The following is an 18863-nucleotide window of genomic DNA, read 5'->3' on the forward strand; positions in this document are numbered from 1 at the left end:
TGATGTAAATAAAACAAAGGCGCTGATTCAAGAGAAACAGGCCAAACACTATTACCACGATAGGAGTAGAAGTGGAGGAGTGTAAATATCTTAGTGTTTCACCTAGACTTGGAAATACACCTGTAAGGCCCTCTACAAGAAGCGAAAGAGCAGGTAGTTCAGTTTAGGTTTTTAAGTGTTTGCATTAATCAGGGTTCATGCGGGTCATTAAAAGTCATTAAAATATTATTTTTTTAAATTAAGGCCTTAATTGGCATTAAAATTCATTAATTGTGATTATCGTGGCATTTAAAATGCTTTATTTAAACAAAGAAAATATGTTTATAAAACTGTTTTGTCAGATATATATCAATAATATATTTGTGCAGAACTGCTTCCGGTTGATCTTAAAGCCATGTGTTCGGAAAAGAAGCTTGAGGTGGAGAAAAAGCTACAGAATGGAAAAATGCAAATTTCAACAAAAGTGGCTGGAAAACGAGGTATTTGGGACATGGAAGCAGCCAATCAATGGCAAAGATGACGAAGGATTTTGCTGTTTATATTTATATACGTGTGTGTGTGTGTGTGTGTATATGTGTGTATATATGTATATATATATAAATGTGTATATGTATGCATATATATGTGTATATGTATGTATATATATATATGTGTATATGTATGTATATATATATATGTGTATGTATGTATGTATATATATATGTGTATGTATGTATGTATGTATGTATGTATGTATGTATGTATGTATGTATGTATGTATGTATATATATATATATATATATATATATATATATATATATATATATATATATATATATATATATATATATATATATATATATATATATATATATATATATAATGATTTTATGACCTAAGAATGTAGATCTGTTAACTATCTATCATGTATATGGCACTCATTGTTGAAATGCCTCTCTCTATATATTTATGTGTGTGCAGTATAGCATGTTTATAACATTTATAAAATGCCTAAATTTAAATAGAAGAATATAATACACATATTAACACATTGAATTAATAGAATGAATAAAACGGTTTGTTTAATCTTATATCTAATGAAATGTGTAAGTCCTCCATGGACACTCTCCCAGGTGGAGCATCATAACCCACGCTAATTCCCGTCACTGTCCGTGGTCCTGAACTGTGATCACGTGATCTTCCTCCTGTGTGTTAGCTGCGTGTTTCCGCCCCCTTTTTCATTTTGACACATTTTTGCTTTTGTCTTTTTATTATGACGCGATCTAAGCAGAGCAGCTGCGGTTGCACTTTTAAATAAACGTGACAACAACACCAGACAGACAGGTCTATTGGGAGCTATTTGCTGAAGGCCGCGGATTGTTTCCTCGTCGCCATTTTTCAGGCGTAAAATAAAAAAGAGCTCGGTGGAATGATGGACACAGACTACTCCTCCGGATTGGAAAACCCTCTGTACAGCGAGCTGAAATACTTCTGCAGGAAAATAAAAGAGGCCTACAACGAGCTGAAGGAGGATTTAACACCTTATCGTGATGATCGCTTTTACAGGTGCTTCAAATTTCAATAAAAAAAAAAACGCTTTGTTGATTAGCGTTTGTAATTAAATTAACCATCTATAAGGTTAAAAAATGGCTAAGTACATGCCTATTATGAGTACGTTATAATTAGGTATCAATCATTATAATAAATGTTGCTGCTTTAATTTTTTTATTATTTGACATCAGTCTCACCAACAATGTGAGACTGATGTCAAACCAGTATGATAAACCACGTACGTTCAAATAGATGAACGAAAGGTGCTTTTATTAAGTCATATCGTTTTAAATGTGTGATAGTCGCTGCCTTTGGCCATATTACTTGTCTAATAATCCAATAAAACATGAACCAGAAATTAACAAATAAAAATATATTGGTCGTAACTTTGTATAGAAGCTAAGAAAATATTATATTCTGAATTTTTCTCATAATTCTGACTTTAATCTCAGAATTCTGACTTTTTTCTCAGATTTCTGACTTTATCTCAGAATTCTCACCTTTTTCTCAGAATTATGATTTTAATCTCAGAATTCTGACTTTTTTCTCAGATTTCTGACTTTATCTCAGAATTCTCACCTTTTTCTCAGAATTATGATTTTAATCTCAGAATTATGACTTTTTTTTCCTCAGAATTGTCACTTTATTATCAGAATTATATCAGAATCTTAGAATTCTAACTGAATTCTGACAGCCAACAAACATTAGCATCAAGCTGTAGCCATGTCCGTTTTGGAGACTAGCTCTTATGTTTTAATTATCTTCTGCTCCTCCATCACCGTTGACCCCTCGGGCACGTAAGAAGTTGTCTAATTCCTTTCTTTTTCCACCAACGTGTTACTGGCTAAAGAATTAAAGTCAGAATTCTAAGAAAAAAGTAAGAATTCTCATATTAAAGTCAGAATTCTGAGAAAAAAGTGAGAATTCTGAGATCAAAATAAGAATTCTGAGGAAAAAGTGAGAATTCTGAGATTAAAGTCAGAATTCTCAGATTAAAGTCAAGAGAAAAAAAGTTAGAATTCTGAGATTAAAGTCAGAAATCAGAGATTTTCTCATATTATACTGTAATAAAATTTAAAAATCTGTAACTTTTTTGTATTTTTTTCAGTGGCCCTAATCTTCTCCACCGTAGGTAATAGCTATAATGACATATATTAAAAATAGGCTTAAATAAAAGATAAATAAATAAATAAATAAATAAATAAATAAATAAATAAATAAATAAAATAAAAATGCGCCCAGAGAATGAGATGAAAGGATGCATAGGCTTCCTATCTTCTTAGGACCCTTCGAAGCACTCTTTCCTTCAATCTCCGGTCACGTGGTTCAGGCCCTTCCCATTCCATGACGTAGACTCCTAAGCAGCAGCAGGCTGCAGTTGGTACACGGATGTGGATTCACGACGAAAAACTATCACTTTATCGTTCTGTCGAGTTTGTAAACTTGAATAAATGGAGCGGTAAGTGTCGCTCACCCCCAGGGAACATTCTGCTTGACGCTAGACTTTCTAAAGTTAGGCGTTTAAACGCCACATCTGGCAGGGCTGTTAGCTTCAAGTAACATGGACGCTGTAGTGTTGACATATCCGGCTCAAACCAAACAGCAGATTTAATATATTTATTGCTTTTGTGTTTTATAAATCTAATTACTTTTTTTTTTTGTGACAGGCTGGCCCCCATGCGGCTCTATACTTTGTCTAAAAGACATTTTGTTCTGGTCTTCGTGGTGTTCCTGATATGCTTTGGCCTCACAGTCTTCATTGGGCTTGCAGGTACGTAAGACAAATTTATTCTTAGTCACATGTTAGGTAAAATGCTGCCTGAAAAAAGTATTTGTCAATTACTTGTAATATCCTGTGTTTTAGCATGTTAACCAAATAATTCCTGCTGCACTGAATGCTTATGTGGACAAAAAACTAAATGCTCAAATTAAATTTGGAAATCTTCCTGGTTTCCCCTTCAAATAGGATAAAGATTTATATATATATAGATGGGTCGGTAATCACCTTTAATAATGAGCATGTTGCTTTTTTGGTATCTTACTTAATGATTAAAACTACTGTTATGTGTTGACCTGCTTCATTTGGAAATCAAAATGTTATGTTCAATTCTGGTTTCAATAAACAAGCCCAATGATCACATTGAACAAAGAGCTATAGTCAGATGTTCTGTTATTTTTTATTCTATGTTTAGTGACGACTAGTTTAGAATAATTTGAATTTTATGACAATTATTCTTTATGCTCTACAGGCTTAGAATAATGACAAAACATAAAAGTTTTAAGAAGGGAAAGCACAGACTTTCTTCTATTTTATGTAGAAAATAAAAACAGAGGCCGAACTAATGAAAAAAACAAATATCTAATGACATTTCTGGTTCTTTAATGTCATTTTGGTGTTAGTGGAACCTTCTAGTGGTCCGACACACCTGGATGCCTCCCCTTGATGGTTTTCAGGACATATTCGTGTAAAAAAAAAATAAAAACACATGGGCAGATCCAGACCATTCTGGCTTTTGATGTTGGCTGCTGCCATCAGTGAGCCAGCAGAGAAGTTTGTTACCTTGGAGACTAAACCTGGGCTATTGAGAGACAATAAGTCATCCTGCTTAGGGCCAAGGTCATCCAACTGTTTGATCCCCAAACATTTGTGGAAAAAAGCTACTGTATCAAAATTCAACCCAGAACAGACAGGCAGCGGAAACCATATCATATGTTTATTAAGGGTGTATTAAATGTTAAGGTCCTTGTTGCTGCCTTGGATTTTCCAGAACAAGCTTGAGGGATGTTTTGGTTTCCCTTATCCACCACACATCAGATAAAGGTAGGGCAGTGATGGATAGGGGCTATATTTTGATGAAGAACAATCAGTGATAAAAGTGTGAAAGTTTCTGGATTCACAAAAAAGAGGTGCATCTCTGATGCTAGCGGTAATAAAGTTATTCAGCATCAACAGTCCATCTCCTTCATCCCACATGTGACATCTTGATTTGACTTAAACTAATTTCTGTGTTTGTTTACCTCTTTAGGTCCAGAGATTATTGCAGAGCAGGAGCATAATGGTGATCAGTTAGTGGCCAAAAATGTTTCTGTGAAGGTGAGACATCACTACAATAACAGACTGTATAGTGGCAACTTTATACACATCTAATAACAGCAATACGGTGAACTTCAGCTTTGGTTTGTTTTCTGTCAACCTAAAGTATTTATTTTCTGTTAAGATCAAAATAAGCATGAATAATAATAACAATAATAATAATAATAATAAAGGCTTTATTCAGCCTTGAAAATCATTTTAAGGTGTAACATAAATTATTTCAATGAATCCTTTTCAAGTTGACAGCATAAAGATACATTCTAACGTGTTTCATTTGAATGCACATAAACAGCAAAGAAAAACAATCAACACAAATATAGAGTTAATATAAAAAACTTGTGTGAATAAATAGGAAAATCATTAAAAAGGAATTGCTAATAAAAAATGTTGCATGTTTCATTTTAAACAGTTTTAATAAACATCTTAAAAATATGAGAAGAAGATCTAAAGTATGGTTTATTTTTTTCAAATTCACAAGACTTTATAATTCCAAAGAGCAACTTAGGTCTGGTTCAGTTATATTGTTAAATAAAAATAAGTAATAGAAATTGTTAAAAGACAGCGGTACTCTTATTATGTAATGATTTTAGTGTAGATGTTGTATTAGTATATTAATATGAAGGCAAAAATAAGACATGAAAAGGATATGTTTATGTTGCATTATTATAAATATTGTACTATAAGATGTTTAAAACAAACTATATAGATTATATTATTATTGTTTAGATCTGAGTTAATTTGAAACTTGTTCCTAAGACATGGAGTAAAGAAATAAGGAAGTTTCACTATTAAGCGGTATTATTTTAAATTCTTTTATTTGGACCTGGTTTCTGCAATATTGGTAATATTTTAAAAGAAGCTTAGAATATTTAGAGGTGACTTATTCCAGCTGCTCCAGTAGAGAACAACATGCGGTGTTTTCCTTGGAAAAATGTGGTTCTTCTGTATAATATGCAGAGTTTAATCTTTCCAATTAAAAAAAAAACCGGACAATTATCAGTAATGTCAAGAGATAATGTTTTTAGCCATATTCCTAAGAATAATCCATGACATGATGTGCTTATAGGGTAATTTTATTATTATTTGTGCTCTCTGAAGTCAGAAGGAATGATTAAACCAATAATAAAAAACCAATAAACTTCCCTAAGTACACAAAAAAAACAGTGACAAAAAGAGTAAAATATTAACTTTTTAAAATATTTTATAATACTTTGATTTAATCCCATCAAATTAATTGTGATGTTGATGTTTTGTTTTCAGACGGGGCCTTTTAATTTAGTTTCTCCACCTCTGACCACCTATAACCAGCAGCTGTGGCTGACCCTTGTGATTCAGACCGGAAACAACAACAGTGGGTGATTCTCAATGCTTATATAGCTTCAGAACAAACTAGCTTAGTAAAACAAATTCACCTCTGTCTCATACAGTGAAAGACTTCAAGCAGCCCTTTGAGATCAATGTGGATCTTAAAGGAGTGAGGCAGGACGCCAGCGTGATTCGCATCAAGACTGTTGAGAGGAAAATGCGGACTCTGCACTGTGGAGCAGTAAGTATGGCTCGGCTTTGGGCTGCCTCTAGTTTCCAAACGATTGTCCATAAAATAGTGAAGACAGTTCAGAGTAATAGTGTGTTGTAGATTTTCAGTAAAGTCATGCAGTGTTTTTTTTTTGTTTTTTTTTAGATATGTGATGAGATCATTGTGCTGCATCTGGGTTACATGAACTACACTCAGTATCAGGTTACAGTCAGCTTCAAAGACCTTGAAAATGTGTCCTATGAAATCAAGGTTAAATTTGTGGTAGGTGTAAATCACTTTATAATAATAATATAAATTTATTATTATAATTGGTCAATTGCTGTTCTAAACAATATTCCCCCCTCTCTAGTGGAAAACGTACAATCCCACCTTCTCTCAAGTGGAAATTTGGTTCCGTTTTGTCTTTGTGGTTTTGACTTTTATGGTAACGGTAAGAGCGCTTGTTTTTTCTAAAAAGTATTTAAGCGTACCAACTCAGTCTGACAGTATTAAACAAAGGTTGACAGTCAATATTTTCCCTTGATCTTCTAGTGTATGTTTGCACATTCTCTGAGGAAGTTCTCCATGAGGGATTGGGGCATCGAGCAGAAGTGGATGTCTGTTCTGCTTCCTTTGTTGCTGCTCTACAATGGTGAGTTTTCATTAATATCAGATTTTACTGTTAAACATTCATCCATCTATTTTAGTTCAAAGTTTAGCAATAAGGTGTGTTTCACTTTTTTAAAATCACAACATATATAGGAGGTTTAAATACAAGAAGAGCTGCAAAGAACACAGTTGTTAAGAAATGTGGGAGTACTTTGCACTTTTCTGTCTGTTACAGACATTTCTCATCTTAGAAGCAGCAAAATAATGCATGTTTAGAATATACTGAATTATTTTTACTGTTATTAAAACTCAAATCAGCCCTGATTTAGTGAAGTTATAAATATTTGAAAGATTCTTGTCATTGCACACACAAGACACATACACAAGATTTAAGCAGCTTAATGCCATTAATAGACAGTATTGGTCATTTCTGAGTTGACTTATTTTATCACATTTTAATGTGCTTATGCTTCATGATTGCCAACAGCTTTGTCTGACCACTTGTTGCTTATTTATTAAAGGTATAGTGAAGGATTTTTGCTAATTTTTTAAAAGACCGGCCCTCTCCACTTAAAAAAAATAAAAAATAAATGCAAATGCACAAACCTGTACCCACTCCCCAGAGGGAACGCCTAATAAACGTGTTTGAGAGCGTGCAAGAGCCAGTTTCTCCTTGTGCATGCTTGTTTAAAAGTTGCTGTTTCCATCGCTAAGACAAGCTTACTTTCCAAAAACAGATTTGCAATTTTTCCTCTGTCAGACATTTAAGTGAAAATGTGGAGGAGCGCGAAGGACGGCCTTACGTAAGCATTTGACCAGAATGATTGACAACCAGGAGGACCACTTATTTTGATGATCCACCTTTAAGTATAATTTCTGACACAGTTGATGCATACAAAATCTCAGCCGGACTATATAATCAGAAGGGATTGGAGTCCCTTTTAAACTGAGGCTGTATAATAGTAGAAAATGTAAAACAGTGACGTTGCATATTACAATGATATCAGTTGCAGTATGTGCCTATTTCATACTTATCATGTTTTTCCTGAGCTGTCAGACCTTTAGCATCTGGAGGAGAGCAATTAATCTGCTGTGTAATCATTTGCTGCCGTGAGACTCCAATAGCCGGCAATACACAGTTTTATAAGACTTAGATTATATCAGCAAACATTAAAATCCAACAGCGCTATTAATACCTAACACACTGATAGCCATGATATGTTTGACTTATATTGTTGCAACCTTAATTTGAGCCTAAATAACAGAATAAGAATTGCCTTGAAAAGTAATTAGATTTTTTTTTATTAGGCTCATGTATGAAATTACACACTTTTTTAAAATATTGAATCCTTATAAACATTTGAGTATTTTCTCAAACCACATGCTAGACATGAATTCCAACAAACTTGCTGATGTGAGTGAGTGCTTGTTAACAATAATAAATGACTGGTGAGTGTGTTCCAAAAATGATTTAACTAGTAAACATTTTTCCTGTGAGTAAATGTTTATTTAAAAGAAGTGTTTTCTTTATTTCTTTGGTCAGATCCATTCTTCCCGCTGTCATTCCTGGTGAACAGTTGGTTTCCAGGAACCTTAGATGCTTTTTTCCAGGCTCTCTTCCTGTGTGCTCTGCTCCTCTTCTGGCTCTGTGTCTACCATGGCATCAGGGTTCAAGTGAGTGCAGCTACTCTTTGCGTAACAGCAATAACGACCCCCGCCCCCTCCCCATCACAAGCTTATTTCACCCCATTATCATTCCTCCATAGGGCGAGAGGAAATTCCTCACCTTCTACCTTCCGAAGCTGGTCATCGTAGGTCTGCTGTGGCTGTCGGCCGTCACGCTTGGCATATGGCAGACGTAAGTCAAACCCCTAATGCACCCGGCCTCGTTTCAACTTCAAACAGAATTAAAATTTGTTTTTCCTCCAGGGTTAATGAGCTCCAGGATCCCACCTTTTCCATCAATCTGGATATTGCAAACTTCCAGGTAAATCTGCTGCATTTAAACAATTGTACCAATGTTGATGCAGTCAAGCATTAACCACCTCCTCTGATCCTTCTGCAGGGGATGAAGGTGTTCTTCCTCATTGTCGTTGCCTTCTACATCCTCTACCTGATATTCCTGCTTGTGCGAGCTTGTTCCGAACTAAAGAATATGCCTTACTCAGGTATCCCATCATCACTCATTTTTTTGTATTTGAGTATTGGGTCGGCAATAATCGGCAAAACGTGGCAGCATTAATGAGCGAGATCTCTGTCATTTGCAGATCTTCGACTCAAGTTTTTGACAGCACTGACGTTTGTAGTCCTTGTTATAAGGTAGTTATGAAAAACAAAATTTTTTAGATAAATATTTAGATTTTCTTTTTTAATAATGTTTCTTTTTTTCCCCAGCATGGTTATTCTGTACTTGAGGTTTGGTGCCAAGGCTCTTCAAGATAACTTTGTGGCTGAATTATCGACCCATTATCATAACTATATCCTTTCTGTTTTGTTCTGTGTCAGTTTAAAATGTTGATAATCTGTGTTAGAAAACGAAAGTTACGTATGTAACTACGGTTCTATGAATCCCGGATGACCGCCAGAGGGCGGTGCTGAAAGCACTGAATGTTCCCTTCGGGCATGCGCAGTTCGAGTAATTATACCAACAGAGTCACACCTGTGACACCGGATGACCACTCAGAAGCTATATAGCCTGGTGTCATCCTTTGCTCTGCTCCTACAGAATCTTCTCGCAAAAGCAAGGATTCTGAGTGACAGAGAAGCTCTGGCGGTCATCCGGGATTCATAGAACCGTAGTTACATACGTAACTTTCGTTCTATTTCATCCCTACTGACCGCCAGAGGGCGGTGCTGAAAGCACTGAATGACTAATGCCAACGATGTCACAAGGAATCCTGAGCACATACCTCACAGAGGAGGCCCAGCAGAACCTTGTAAAAGGACCTGACCCAGGGGATGAGGGGCAGCCACATTGACACTGTAGAACCTGGTGAAGGTGGTTGGGGAAGCCCATGAAGCAGCAGCACATATAGCTTCCAGCGGAACCCCTCTCAAAGCAGCCCAGGAAGCGGTGACGCTCCTGGTGGAATGTGCTCTCACACCGACTAGCAGGGAGCAGTGACCTGCAGCGTAGGCGTGGCAGATGACACTCACAATCCAATGGGACAGACGCTGTTTAGAAAGAGGACAGCCTAACCTTGGACCCCCATAGCATAGGAAAAGCTGGTCCGAGCGTCTCAGATTGGCGGTGGCTGCAATGTATGCCTCCAACGCTCTTACTGGGCACAACAACTCAGACTCATTCTCAGTTGTACCAGATTGAGGCTGAAACCGAGCGAGCCGCAATGGCTGGTTACGGTGAAAAGGAGACAACACCTTAGGCACAAACGCAGTATTAGGCCACAGGGTAACACCAGAGCCATCTGGATTCCACCTGATACACCTAGGGCTGACAGAAAGAGCATGTAGCTCGCTGACCCTCTTAGCTGAGACGATAGCCATCAGGAAAGCAGTCTTGCAGGAAAGCCACTTGAGTTCTGCTTGTGCCAAAGGCTCGAATGGAGGGTGGCACAGAGCTGTGAGAACCAATGGCAGATCCCAATCTGGGGCTCGTGGGGCTGGCCGCTGGCACAACCTACGAGCACCACGCAGAAAAAGTGAAACCAGTTCATGGCGCCCCACTGTACGGTTGTCAACAGTTCGGTGAAGACATGAAATTGCTGCAACATACACTTTAAGGGTCGAAGGAGAGCGGCCCTTATCAAGGAGAGACTGGAGGAACTCCAAAATAGTGGGCACCAAGCAGGAAAGCGGGTTCTCATTGTGGGCAGAGCACCACTGAGAAAAGAGGCGCCATCTGTTAGCATACTGCAGCCGAGTGGAGGAAGCCCTAGCACTCAATACGGTGTGTCTCACGGTGTCTGAACACCCAGTCAGCCTCCCAGGGGCCATGCCCACAGCTGGAGACGTTGAGGGTTGGGGTGCCATATCTGTCCCCCCAACTGAGACAGCAGATCCCTCCTTGCTGGAAGACGCCATGGAGTACCGTGACACAGACTCCAAAGCAGCAGGAACCACGGCCGCGCTGGCCAGAACGGAGCTACCAGCAACACTCTGTGGCCCTGCTCGAGAACCCTCCGTAGAGTCGGCCAAACCAGTGAGAGGGGTGGAAAGGCATACAGGAGAACCTGCGGCCATGGATGAGCCAGTGCATCCTGGCCCAGTGCGCCCGCCATCCCGGTTAGGGAATACCATAGGGGGCAATGGGTCGACTCCTCTGTGGCGAACAGATCTACCTCTGCCTGCCCAAAGAGGTTCCAGATTATGCGCACTACGTCGGGGTGAAGAGACCACTCTCCCGGAGCAGGTGCCTGGCGGGATAGAGAGTCCGCAACCTGGTTCTGCCGTCCTGGCAGATACGCTGCGCGCAGGGTACACAGACGGGGATACGCCCATTCCAGGAGATCCCTCGACACCTTCAAGAGACGTGCTGACCTGGTGCCACCTTGGTGGTTTATATGATAAACAACAGAGGTGTTGTCTGTCCGAATCAGCACGTTCCTTCCCTCTAGGTGGGGCAGAAGGCACCTGAGGGCCATGTGCACAGCCTGCAGCTCCAGCACATTTATGTGTTCGGTGCGCTCCCTTGGGTCCCAGAGACCCCGAACAGCTCTGTGTTGCCACACGGCACTCCAGCCCATGAGGCTGGCATCCGTGGTGACCACCTCCCTTCGACACACTACTAGCCCCATTGGAACACCACTGGACAAAAGGGTCCCGTCTCGCCAAGGAGCTAGGGCATGGAGGCAGCTCCTGGTCACCATTAGCCTGCGATGCCTGTGCAGCCTGGCGTCTAGGCGAAAGCTGTTGAGCCATCGCTGCAAAGGACGCAGAAGGAGCAGCCCTAAGGGCACGACACGAGTGACTGATGTCAGTTTGCCCAGCATTCGCAGGAAGGTGATGTAGGGAAACTCCCTGCCCAGTCTGAATCGACGGACAAGCTGGAGTATGTCGTCCACCCTGTGAACAGATGGATGGGCCATCATGGTAGCAGAGTCCAGATGCATCCCAAGAAAGGTGGTTGTCTGAGATGGAACCAGACAAATCTTTGCCAAGTTGACTTTGAGGCCTAACATTGACACATGAAGTAGAAGCTGGGACGTATCCCGAGAGGCAGCTACCTGAGAGGGAGCACAAAGAAGCCAATCGTCCAGGTATGGCAGAATCCTGACTCCGGAGGCCTGTAGAGGAGAGAGGGCTGCTTTCACGCATCGAGTAAACACCCTCGGGGAAAGGGAGAGCCCGAATGGGAGCACCCGGAATTGCCAATGGCGCCCCCGATAGGCGAACCTGAGAAAATGGCGATGTTCTGCCGCAATAGGCACGTGAAAGTAGGCGTCTGTCAGATCTACTGATGTAAACCAATCTCCCGCCACAATGGTCTGAAGGACCTCTGTTATGGTGAGCATGTGGAAGGGAAGGACCTTCAGGTACCGATTCAGTCCCCTTAGATCTAAAATGGGGCGAAAACCGCCGGTCTTCTTGGCCACAAGGAAGTATGTGGAGTAGTAGCCTCTGGGTTGCTGCAGAGGATCTACAGACTCGATTGCCCCCTTGCCCAGGAGGGCGGAAAGCTCCTGGTCTAGTGCCTGAGATTTCACCGGGTCCGTGATGACAGTCATCTTGACCCGGTGTGAGAGGGGGGGCCGCTGTCGGAACTGGAGCCTGTAGCCATTGGTTAAGGTGGCAACCACCCATGGATCTACGGCATGAGCAGCCCAGAAATTCAGCTGCTGATGGGAAAAATGTCCGACGGCTGGCCCGGTGGCATCATCTTCTATCCCCACGGCCCCTGGGGGCTCTGGGGGGAGGGCGTCCAGGATTTGAGGCCCGGGTCTGTCTAAAAGGGTGGCAGACTGGCTCACGAAAGTCCCTTCTCGGTCTCTGCCACACATCATGGGGATAGGAACCAACAGGTCTGCCACCAGTCTGAGGTCGTGGCTGAACGCTGGGGGTAGTGGCAGGGCGGCCCGAACGCTGGGGAAAGGCAGGTATGCTCCTGCGAAGGCCGGAAAGCTGCTGGCTAGTCTGACGTGCCTGAGCAGTCCGTTCCAGCGCCTCCAAGGCAGCTGATCCAAACAGCTCCCCTGGTACAACCGGGACACCCCTGAGGGTCCTATGGCATGCTTCAGTCAGAGGAGACTGTGCCAACCAGACCTGTCTACGAGCTTGGACAAGGAAAGACATGACCCGTCCAAGCTCTCTGGTCATCAGCGCGAAGGCCTGCAGCGCTGCGTCACTATAACCAATCGCCGCACTTGCACCACCAGTGTCCTGAACAGATGCAGACAGGGCAAACATGAGGTGCGCCAGGGAATTGCCAAGGCGGCCAGCACGCGCTCCTGCATTGTACGCCTTACAGAGGAGGTCATCTGTAACCCGACATTGAGTCCGCGGGCACCGGACATCAGGACGCAGGGCTTCATCTGGTGACACAATCAGTGAAGCAACAGCTGGTTCAATTGCTGGCATACGGTCCAGGCCGGCCTTCACTGACTCATGCATGGCAGCTAATACACGACCATCCGAGGAGAGACGCGACAGCGCTCTCGGTTCCCGCCAACAGGCGTGTAACTCCTTCAGGTACTCCTCTGATGGAGGTACAGAAAAAGGAGTAGGAGCCCTTCCACGTCTGAAAAAAGCACTGCCAGAGCTGGATGCCTCTCCTTGTGGGAGTTCCAGCTGCAGCTGCTTCAGGGCCATAGACATGACCTCCCGCATGGAACCGTCACCGGCCTCTCCAACCGCACTCTGAGATGAAAATGAACCAGCCTCAGAGGCTTGAGAGGACCCTGCCTCCTCCTCATCTCTAAAATGAGAAGCGGAGGCAGCCAGAGAGATAACGTCATCCTCTACAACCAGCTCGGGCATTGGTGGGGAAGAGAGCCCAACCACTGGGAGCGAGGGATCAGATTGCCGTGTCTGCAACAAGGACTTCATCTCTGCCAGCTCTGCTGACAACTGCTCCACCCTTGTGGACAGGCCCTGGTCAGGTTTGGCTCGCTTCCTCCGGGGGAGGGGCACAGATGCTGTGGTCCCACCACGGCGCTTAGAACGCTTGGGGGGAACCACCTGCCCAGAGGGCGGAAGGTCCGAGCCCTCCTGGGGGCACAACTGGGCCAACCAGGCCACCCTCACTGCATGGGGCATAAAGCTGCAGTTCACACAGGGGTTCTCAGACAGCGCCTCCAAAAGGTGCTCATGTCCAAGGCAGGTAGGGCACAGGTCGTGGCCATCCTCTGCCTGCAGGGCAGCCCCACAATCTATGCAGCTGTGAGAGCCATCCATGTCGAAGGCCGACAAGGCTTAAAGAACAGAAAGTTATCGAAAATCGGGAGAGGGGGCGCAAACGCAGCCGTCACCAATTACAGCAGAGAAACGAAAGAGGCTGCGAGCACAAGGCAGCCGATACTGGGAGAGGGGGCGAGAACCGCTACCGTCACCAGGTATAAAACCAATAAACCAAAAAAGCTAACAACGTTAGCTGTATGGAAACTTAAGTTGGAAGTAGGAGCGAACAACGCTGCCGTCACCAATTATAGCGGATAAAACAAGAGAGGCTGCGGACACAAGGCGGCCGATACCGGGAGAGGGGGCGAGAACCGCTACCGTCACCAGGTATAAAAGCAATAAACAAAAAAAGCTAACAACGTTAGCTGTATGGCAACTTAAGTAGGGAGTAGGAGCGATAAACGCTGCCGTCACCAATTAAGAGAGCAGACCAACGAAAAGGCTGCAAAAAAAGGTTGATATTGGGAGAGGGGGCGAAAACGCTGCCGTCACCATTTATAATTAAGCAGACCGATGAAGAAGGCTGCAAACAAACCAAAAAAGGCTAACAACGTTAGCCGTCTCCAACTTCGGCAACGAAGTAGACCAGACTTGGTTGGGAGAGGGGGCGAAAACCGCGGCCGTCAGTAATTATAGCAGCGCAGACCGGTGAAAAAAAGGATGCAAAAGTAGGGAATATACTGGGAGAGGGGGCGAAAACCGCTGCCGTCACCAGGTATAACACCAACAAACTAAAGAAGCTAACTACGTTAGCCGTATATAACTTCGGCAGTGAAGTTATTCACACTGGGAGTAGGGGCGAAAACGCTGCCGTCACCAGTTCGGAACAAAACAGCACGAAGCTGTAGGTAAAAAGCTAAAGTCGTGAGCCGGGAGAGGGGGCGCGGACGCTACCATCACCAGCAAACAACTCACTTACCTTCCGTAATCTTCAGAATCGACCCGTTGCAGCCCTGGGAGGGCGGAGAATAACCGCAACTCCGGTCAAGAGACAGGGGCTTCAGACAACGGGGAAGTTAGCGAACCGCTTGCGAGAAGAAAAAAGGAGCAGAGCAAAGGATGACACCAGGCTATATAGCTTCTGAGTGGTCATCCGGTGTCACAGGTGTGACTCTGTTGGTATAATTACTCGAACTGCGCATGCCCGAAGGGAACATTCAGTGCTTTCAGCACCGCCCTCTGGCGGTCAGTAGGGATGAAATAGAACTACATTTTGTCCTTAATTCCTGTTTTACCAGCTGAATTTTTATCCTTCTATGGCCTGCTCAACTTTTATTTGTACACATTAGCGTTTGTGTACTCTCCCTCGAAAAATGCCCTGTATGGTAGGTGAAATCTTCAGGTACACTGGTGTTTCTTTTGGCTGTAGAATAATTTCAGTTGTTGTGTAAATCTGACTTCCTCAGACTCTCAGCTGAAGGATAACCCGGCCTTCTCCATGGTAAACGACTCAGATGATGAAGTCATTTATGGGTAATCTTTTCTGAAACCTTTTGCCCTTTTTCCAGGGATGTGGTATATGCCATTAGATGCAAACCTAACAGATCTGTGTGCTTCTGTACAGGAGTGATTATGAGGACTTGCCTTTACAGAACGGACGTGCTAACAAATTAACAACAAAGTACCAGGATGACAGCGACAGCGACTGATCAAAAATCAAACATCTCATCTCTCCAGGGTTGGAAACGTTGAAGATTCAGGGCAGATTATCATTTGTGTTTGCAAACGAGGCATCTGCTTCTGTAAATAAAATATTATACTCTGTATATAGATATATATATTTTTAAAAGGAAGATAAACTACATCTCCACTGAATGTACTGTACTTTTGAAAGTGAGTGAACCGCTCACACGGCGGCATTACTTATGTAAAGCGACAGTTTTTACTGGATTGTAAACTGTTTTCTCAGCATATCTGGCTCTTCTTTTCAATCTCATCATTTGGAAGAAAGGGAAAAGTGCCGCTACAAGTTGGTTGGTCGGGTAAAAACATTTTAGTTTCTGGTTAAACCACTGTATTCCATTTTGTATCATTCCTTTTTGAGTTTCTGAGTAGAAACCACTGAAAGATGCACATCAGTAACCCCTCAGCTTAGATGGCAGGCAAATTCCTCTGGAACAACATTCATTAAACCTCTTTATTCTCAGATAAAAACATATGAGGAGCCTTAATTTCAACAGGTACCACCACTATCACCACTTTTGAAAGGCAGATGTAAATGTGCACTTTTCTCACCTGATATGTATTTTGCCATGAAGTGATTTGATTTTGACTGATCAGTTTTTCAGATTCTTTCTACTAACAAGCCGCTTGGTTAACTTATCGCAGCATGTACAGATCATATTGAAAAGTTTCACCTTAAGGTCTTTAAATCAAAACTTTAACTGTATTGCCAATGTTCTACTTGCCTCCCTTTCATGTTTTTATGAGTCCGGAGCTTATGGACAAAGACAGCCAAAACAAATGTGTTCCTGTTTATTACAGGTGTTTTAATCAAGATGGTGCCTTGTCTTTACCCCTTTCCCTCTGAATAAGCTCCCATCTCAGATCTGTAAATATAAATATATAAAAAAATCATTGTAAATGTTGCTTATGTTGGCTAAACATGGTTATTTTTTAATTTTTTTTCCTTTTTGGTTAAAGGCTGTACATGTGGCAGTGTCTTAATGTGCAAATAAAGCAAAGTGGATAAAGACATAAGATCTATTTAATTGCACTTACTATATCATTACAAAGTTTTAAAAAAAAAATGGATCAAGTATTCTGCTTTCGGAAAACAAGAAGAAATTCAACAGATTTGCTATTGCAGCTTCAGATAGCCAGGCCGAACACGCTGACCTGGACATACATGGAGTCCTTTTCCCATTTCACCATACAGCTTCCTGTTGGATGAAAGATAAGACTGAGAAAAAGATTTGTCCTGTTTTCTTTTTTTGTTTCAGATCAAACCTCATTGAACACTTTTTTATGATTTCATTTATTAAAGGAAAAAGTGATCCAACCTGATCCTATTTGAGAAAGTAATTTCCATTCAAACCTAATAAACATTCATACCCTACTTGGTGGCAGAACTGTTGGAAAAGGGGACATTTGTTTTACTCATCTTTGCTTAATTGTTTTAATGCAGTTATATCTTGGCCTGGGCTTTGACTAGGCCAGTCCAAAAACTTCACTATTTAATTTTAATGGATATCTGTCAGCTTCCTAAGCCAAATGATGGGTTAGGCAGATGCCATAGACTTTGTTTTTTAACTCCTTTTTCACATAGACAGTATTTATCTCTCAATAAATAAATATCAGTTGTCTGATATTGACATTTGATTATCTGAATCTGTTTTGTATAACAAAAAAACCTTGTATAAAAATTAACATTTTAAAACCATTAGTACAATATTAATCTAAAACTATTAAAAACAACGCTTGTAAACTGTATGATAATAAAAACAGAAGTGTTTTTACCATCAGAACTGTTGTCCCAGAAGTAGCTGGTGGCTGTTTGCTGCCCTGCTCCATTCTTCTGCATGATGAAGCAGTTTACTAAAGAAAGAAAAAAAAAGTCACACACAGAAAAGAAGCAACAATATTTAATTATAGGGAATCTACATACCGATGTACTTGTAAGGCTTTCCGAGCTTGCTGAGACGAAGGAGGCACTGCTCCACCACATTGGTGCTCCACTGGTTCACCCTGCTGTGCTTGTAGGAGTTTTCTCCAATCACCGTCTCTAAAGTCTTTACAGAACCCAACAACGTTAACGAGATAGAGTAAATTCTTAGAAAGATTTAAATAGCTCGAGTGTGTGTTTTTTCCCTAATTTTTGGACGTCCCCAAATATTAAACTTCGAAAAGAAATGTGCATAGCAACCGTCAAGAGTCCTTAGCAACCAGTCATCCTTACAGTAATCACAAATTTGTAAGTTAAGGATTCTATTCACCTCCGAAAAACATTGCGAGGATTAAAAAAACAGACAAAATAGAACTGTCGATATTTTGCTTACATCTTTTATGATTTTGTTCACATCATCAACGTCGAACACCGTCTGTTGAGGAGGGAAAAATAGCTTAACAAGCTAGCAAAGCCAAGCAGCTACACGGGTGAAGAAATGTCCCTTTTAACATCCTTAAGACACATTTAAACCTTTAAACCATATAAATACAGGATTTCGTAAACCTAACTGATTCCCTTTAGTTAGAGAAATATTTCTAAGAAACATCCTACCTGCTCATCCGTAAGGTAATCGTCCATGGTTACGATCCTCAAACCGGAAACAAGATCAGATTAAATGTATTCTCTTCAAAATAAAATAAAATGGTCTCATGGGGAAAAAAACATTAACAAATATATATTTTTTGATGTACTTTATTTTTTAACTCAAAATAGTTAAGAAAATTCATTTTATTTGTTCTCGTTGTTTATTTTTCTCTCTCTCGTATAAGCTCAGTCAAAGGAGTCAGAAAACTGATCAGAAAAGCAAAAAAATAAAATAAAATAAAAAAAAGAATGCAACAAGTTAACTCAGTCAACACATTATCATTTAGTTTTATTACCATACAGTTGAAATTAAGTTTATATGTACAGGTGCTGGTCATAAAATTAGAATATCATGAAAAAGTAGATTGATTTCAGTAATTCCATTTAAAAAGTGAAACTTGTATATTATATTCATACATTACATACAAACTCATATATTTCAGATGTTTATTTTGTTTAATTTTGATGATTACAAATGACAACAAATGAAAATCTCAAATTCATCATAT

The 18863-nt window shown here is 41.1% G+C and overlaps 2 protein-coding genes across 3 annotated transcripts; one reads left to right on the forward strand and one right to left on the reverse strand.

The window, feature by feature from the left end:
• Positions 1-1184: 1184 nt before the first annotated feature.
• On the forward strand, positions 1185-16813 carry tmem181 (transmembrane protein 181). 2 transcript variants are annotated; one of them, XM_038281650.1, is made up of 17 exons: positions 1185-1545; positions 3198-3301; positions 4557-4624; positions 5885-5975; positions 6052-6170; positions 6306-6422; positions 6511-6591; positions 6693-6792; positions 8293-8423; positions 8516-8607; positions 8679-8736; positions 8815-8917; positions 9017-9068; positions 9144-9226; positions 15338-15427; positions 15509-15575; positions 15667-16813. In XM_038281650.1, exons 1-17 carry the CDS (start codon positions 1409-1411, stop codon positions 15749-15751), a joined length of 1578 nt encoding a protein of 525 aa, XP_038137578.1. In that variant the 5' UTR covers positions 1185-1408; the 3' UTR covers positions 15752-16813. The 2 variants fall into 2 exon arrangements, with proteins under 2 accessions (XP_038137578.1, XP_038137579.1); XM_038281651.1 differs by lacking the exon at positions 1185-1545 and adding an exon at positions 2861-2989.
• dynlt1 (dynein light chain Tctex-type 1) lies at positions 16792-18372 on the reverse strand. The gene is made up of 5 exons (XM_038281653.1): positions 18322-18372; positions 18101-18142; positions 17710-17833; positions 17562-17639; positions 16792-16984 (listed from the first exon to the last, which is right to left on the reverse strand). Exons 1-5 carry the CDS (start codon positions 18346-18348, stop codon positions 16914-16916), a joined length of 342 nt encoding a protein of 113 aa, XP_038137581.1. The 5' UTR covers positions 18349-18372; the 3' UTR covers positions 16792-16913.
• Between the last annotated feature and the right edge of the window lie 491 nt (positions 18373-18863).

Source organism: Cyprinodon tularosa, unplaced genomic scaffold, assembly GCF_016077235.1.
Source record: "Cyprinodon tularosa strain WSP-4 unplaced genomic scaffold, ASM1607723v1 ctg173, whole genome shotgun sequence".
Lineage (NCBI taxonomy): Eukaryota > Metazoa > Chordata > Actinopteri > Cyprinodontiformes > Cyprinodontidae > Cyprinodon > Cyprinodon tularosa.

What these genes read in the sequence shown, in the direction of transcription:
- dynlt1 (XM_038281653.1), bottom strand. Translation starts at nt 18,348, where the DNA reads ATGGACGATTACCTTACGGATGAGCAG. An exon ending in ATTACCTTACGGATGAGCAG is followed by an intron (nt 18,143 to 18,321) that starts GTAGGATGTTTC and finishes CCTCCTCAACAG; the next exon opens with ACGGTGTTCGACGTTGATGA. An exon ending in AAAGCCTTACAAGTACATCG is followed by an intron (nt 17,640 to 17,709) that starts GTATGTAGATTC and finishes TTCTTTCTTTAG; the next exon opens with TAAACTGCTTCATCATGCAG.
- tmem181 (XM_038281650.1), top strand. Translation starts at nt 1,409, where the DNA reads ATGATGGACACAGACTACTCCTCCGGATTGGAAAACCCTCTGTACAGC. An exon ending in CGTGATGATCGCTTTTACAG is followed by an intron (nt 1,546 to 3,197) that starts GTGCTTCAAATT and finishes TTTTTGTGACAG; the next exon opens with GCTGGCCCCCATGCGGCTCT. An exon ending in AGTCTTCATTGGGCTTGCAG is followed by an intron (nt 3,302 to 4,556) that starts GTACGTAAGACA and finishes TTACCTCTTTAG; the next exon opens with GTCCAGAGATTATTGCAGAG.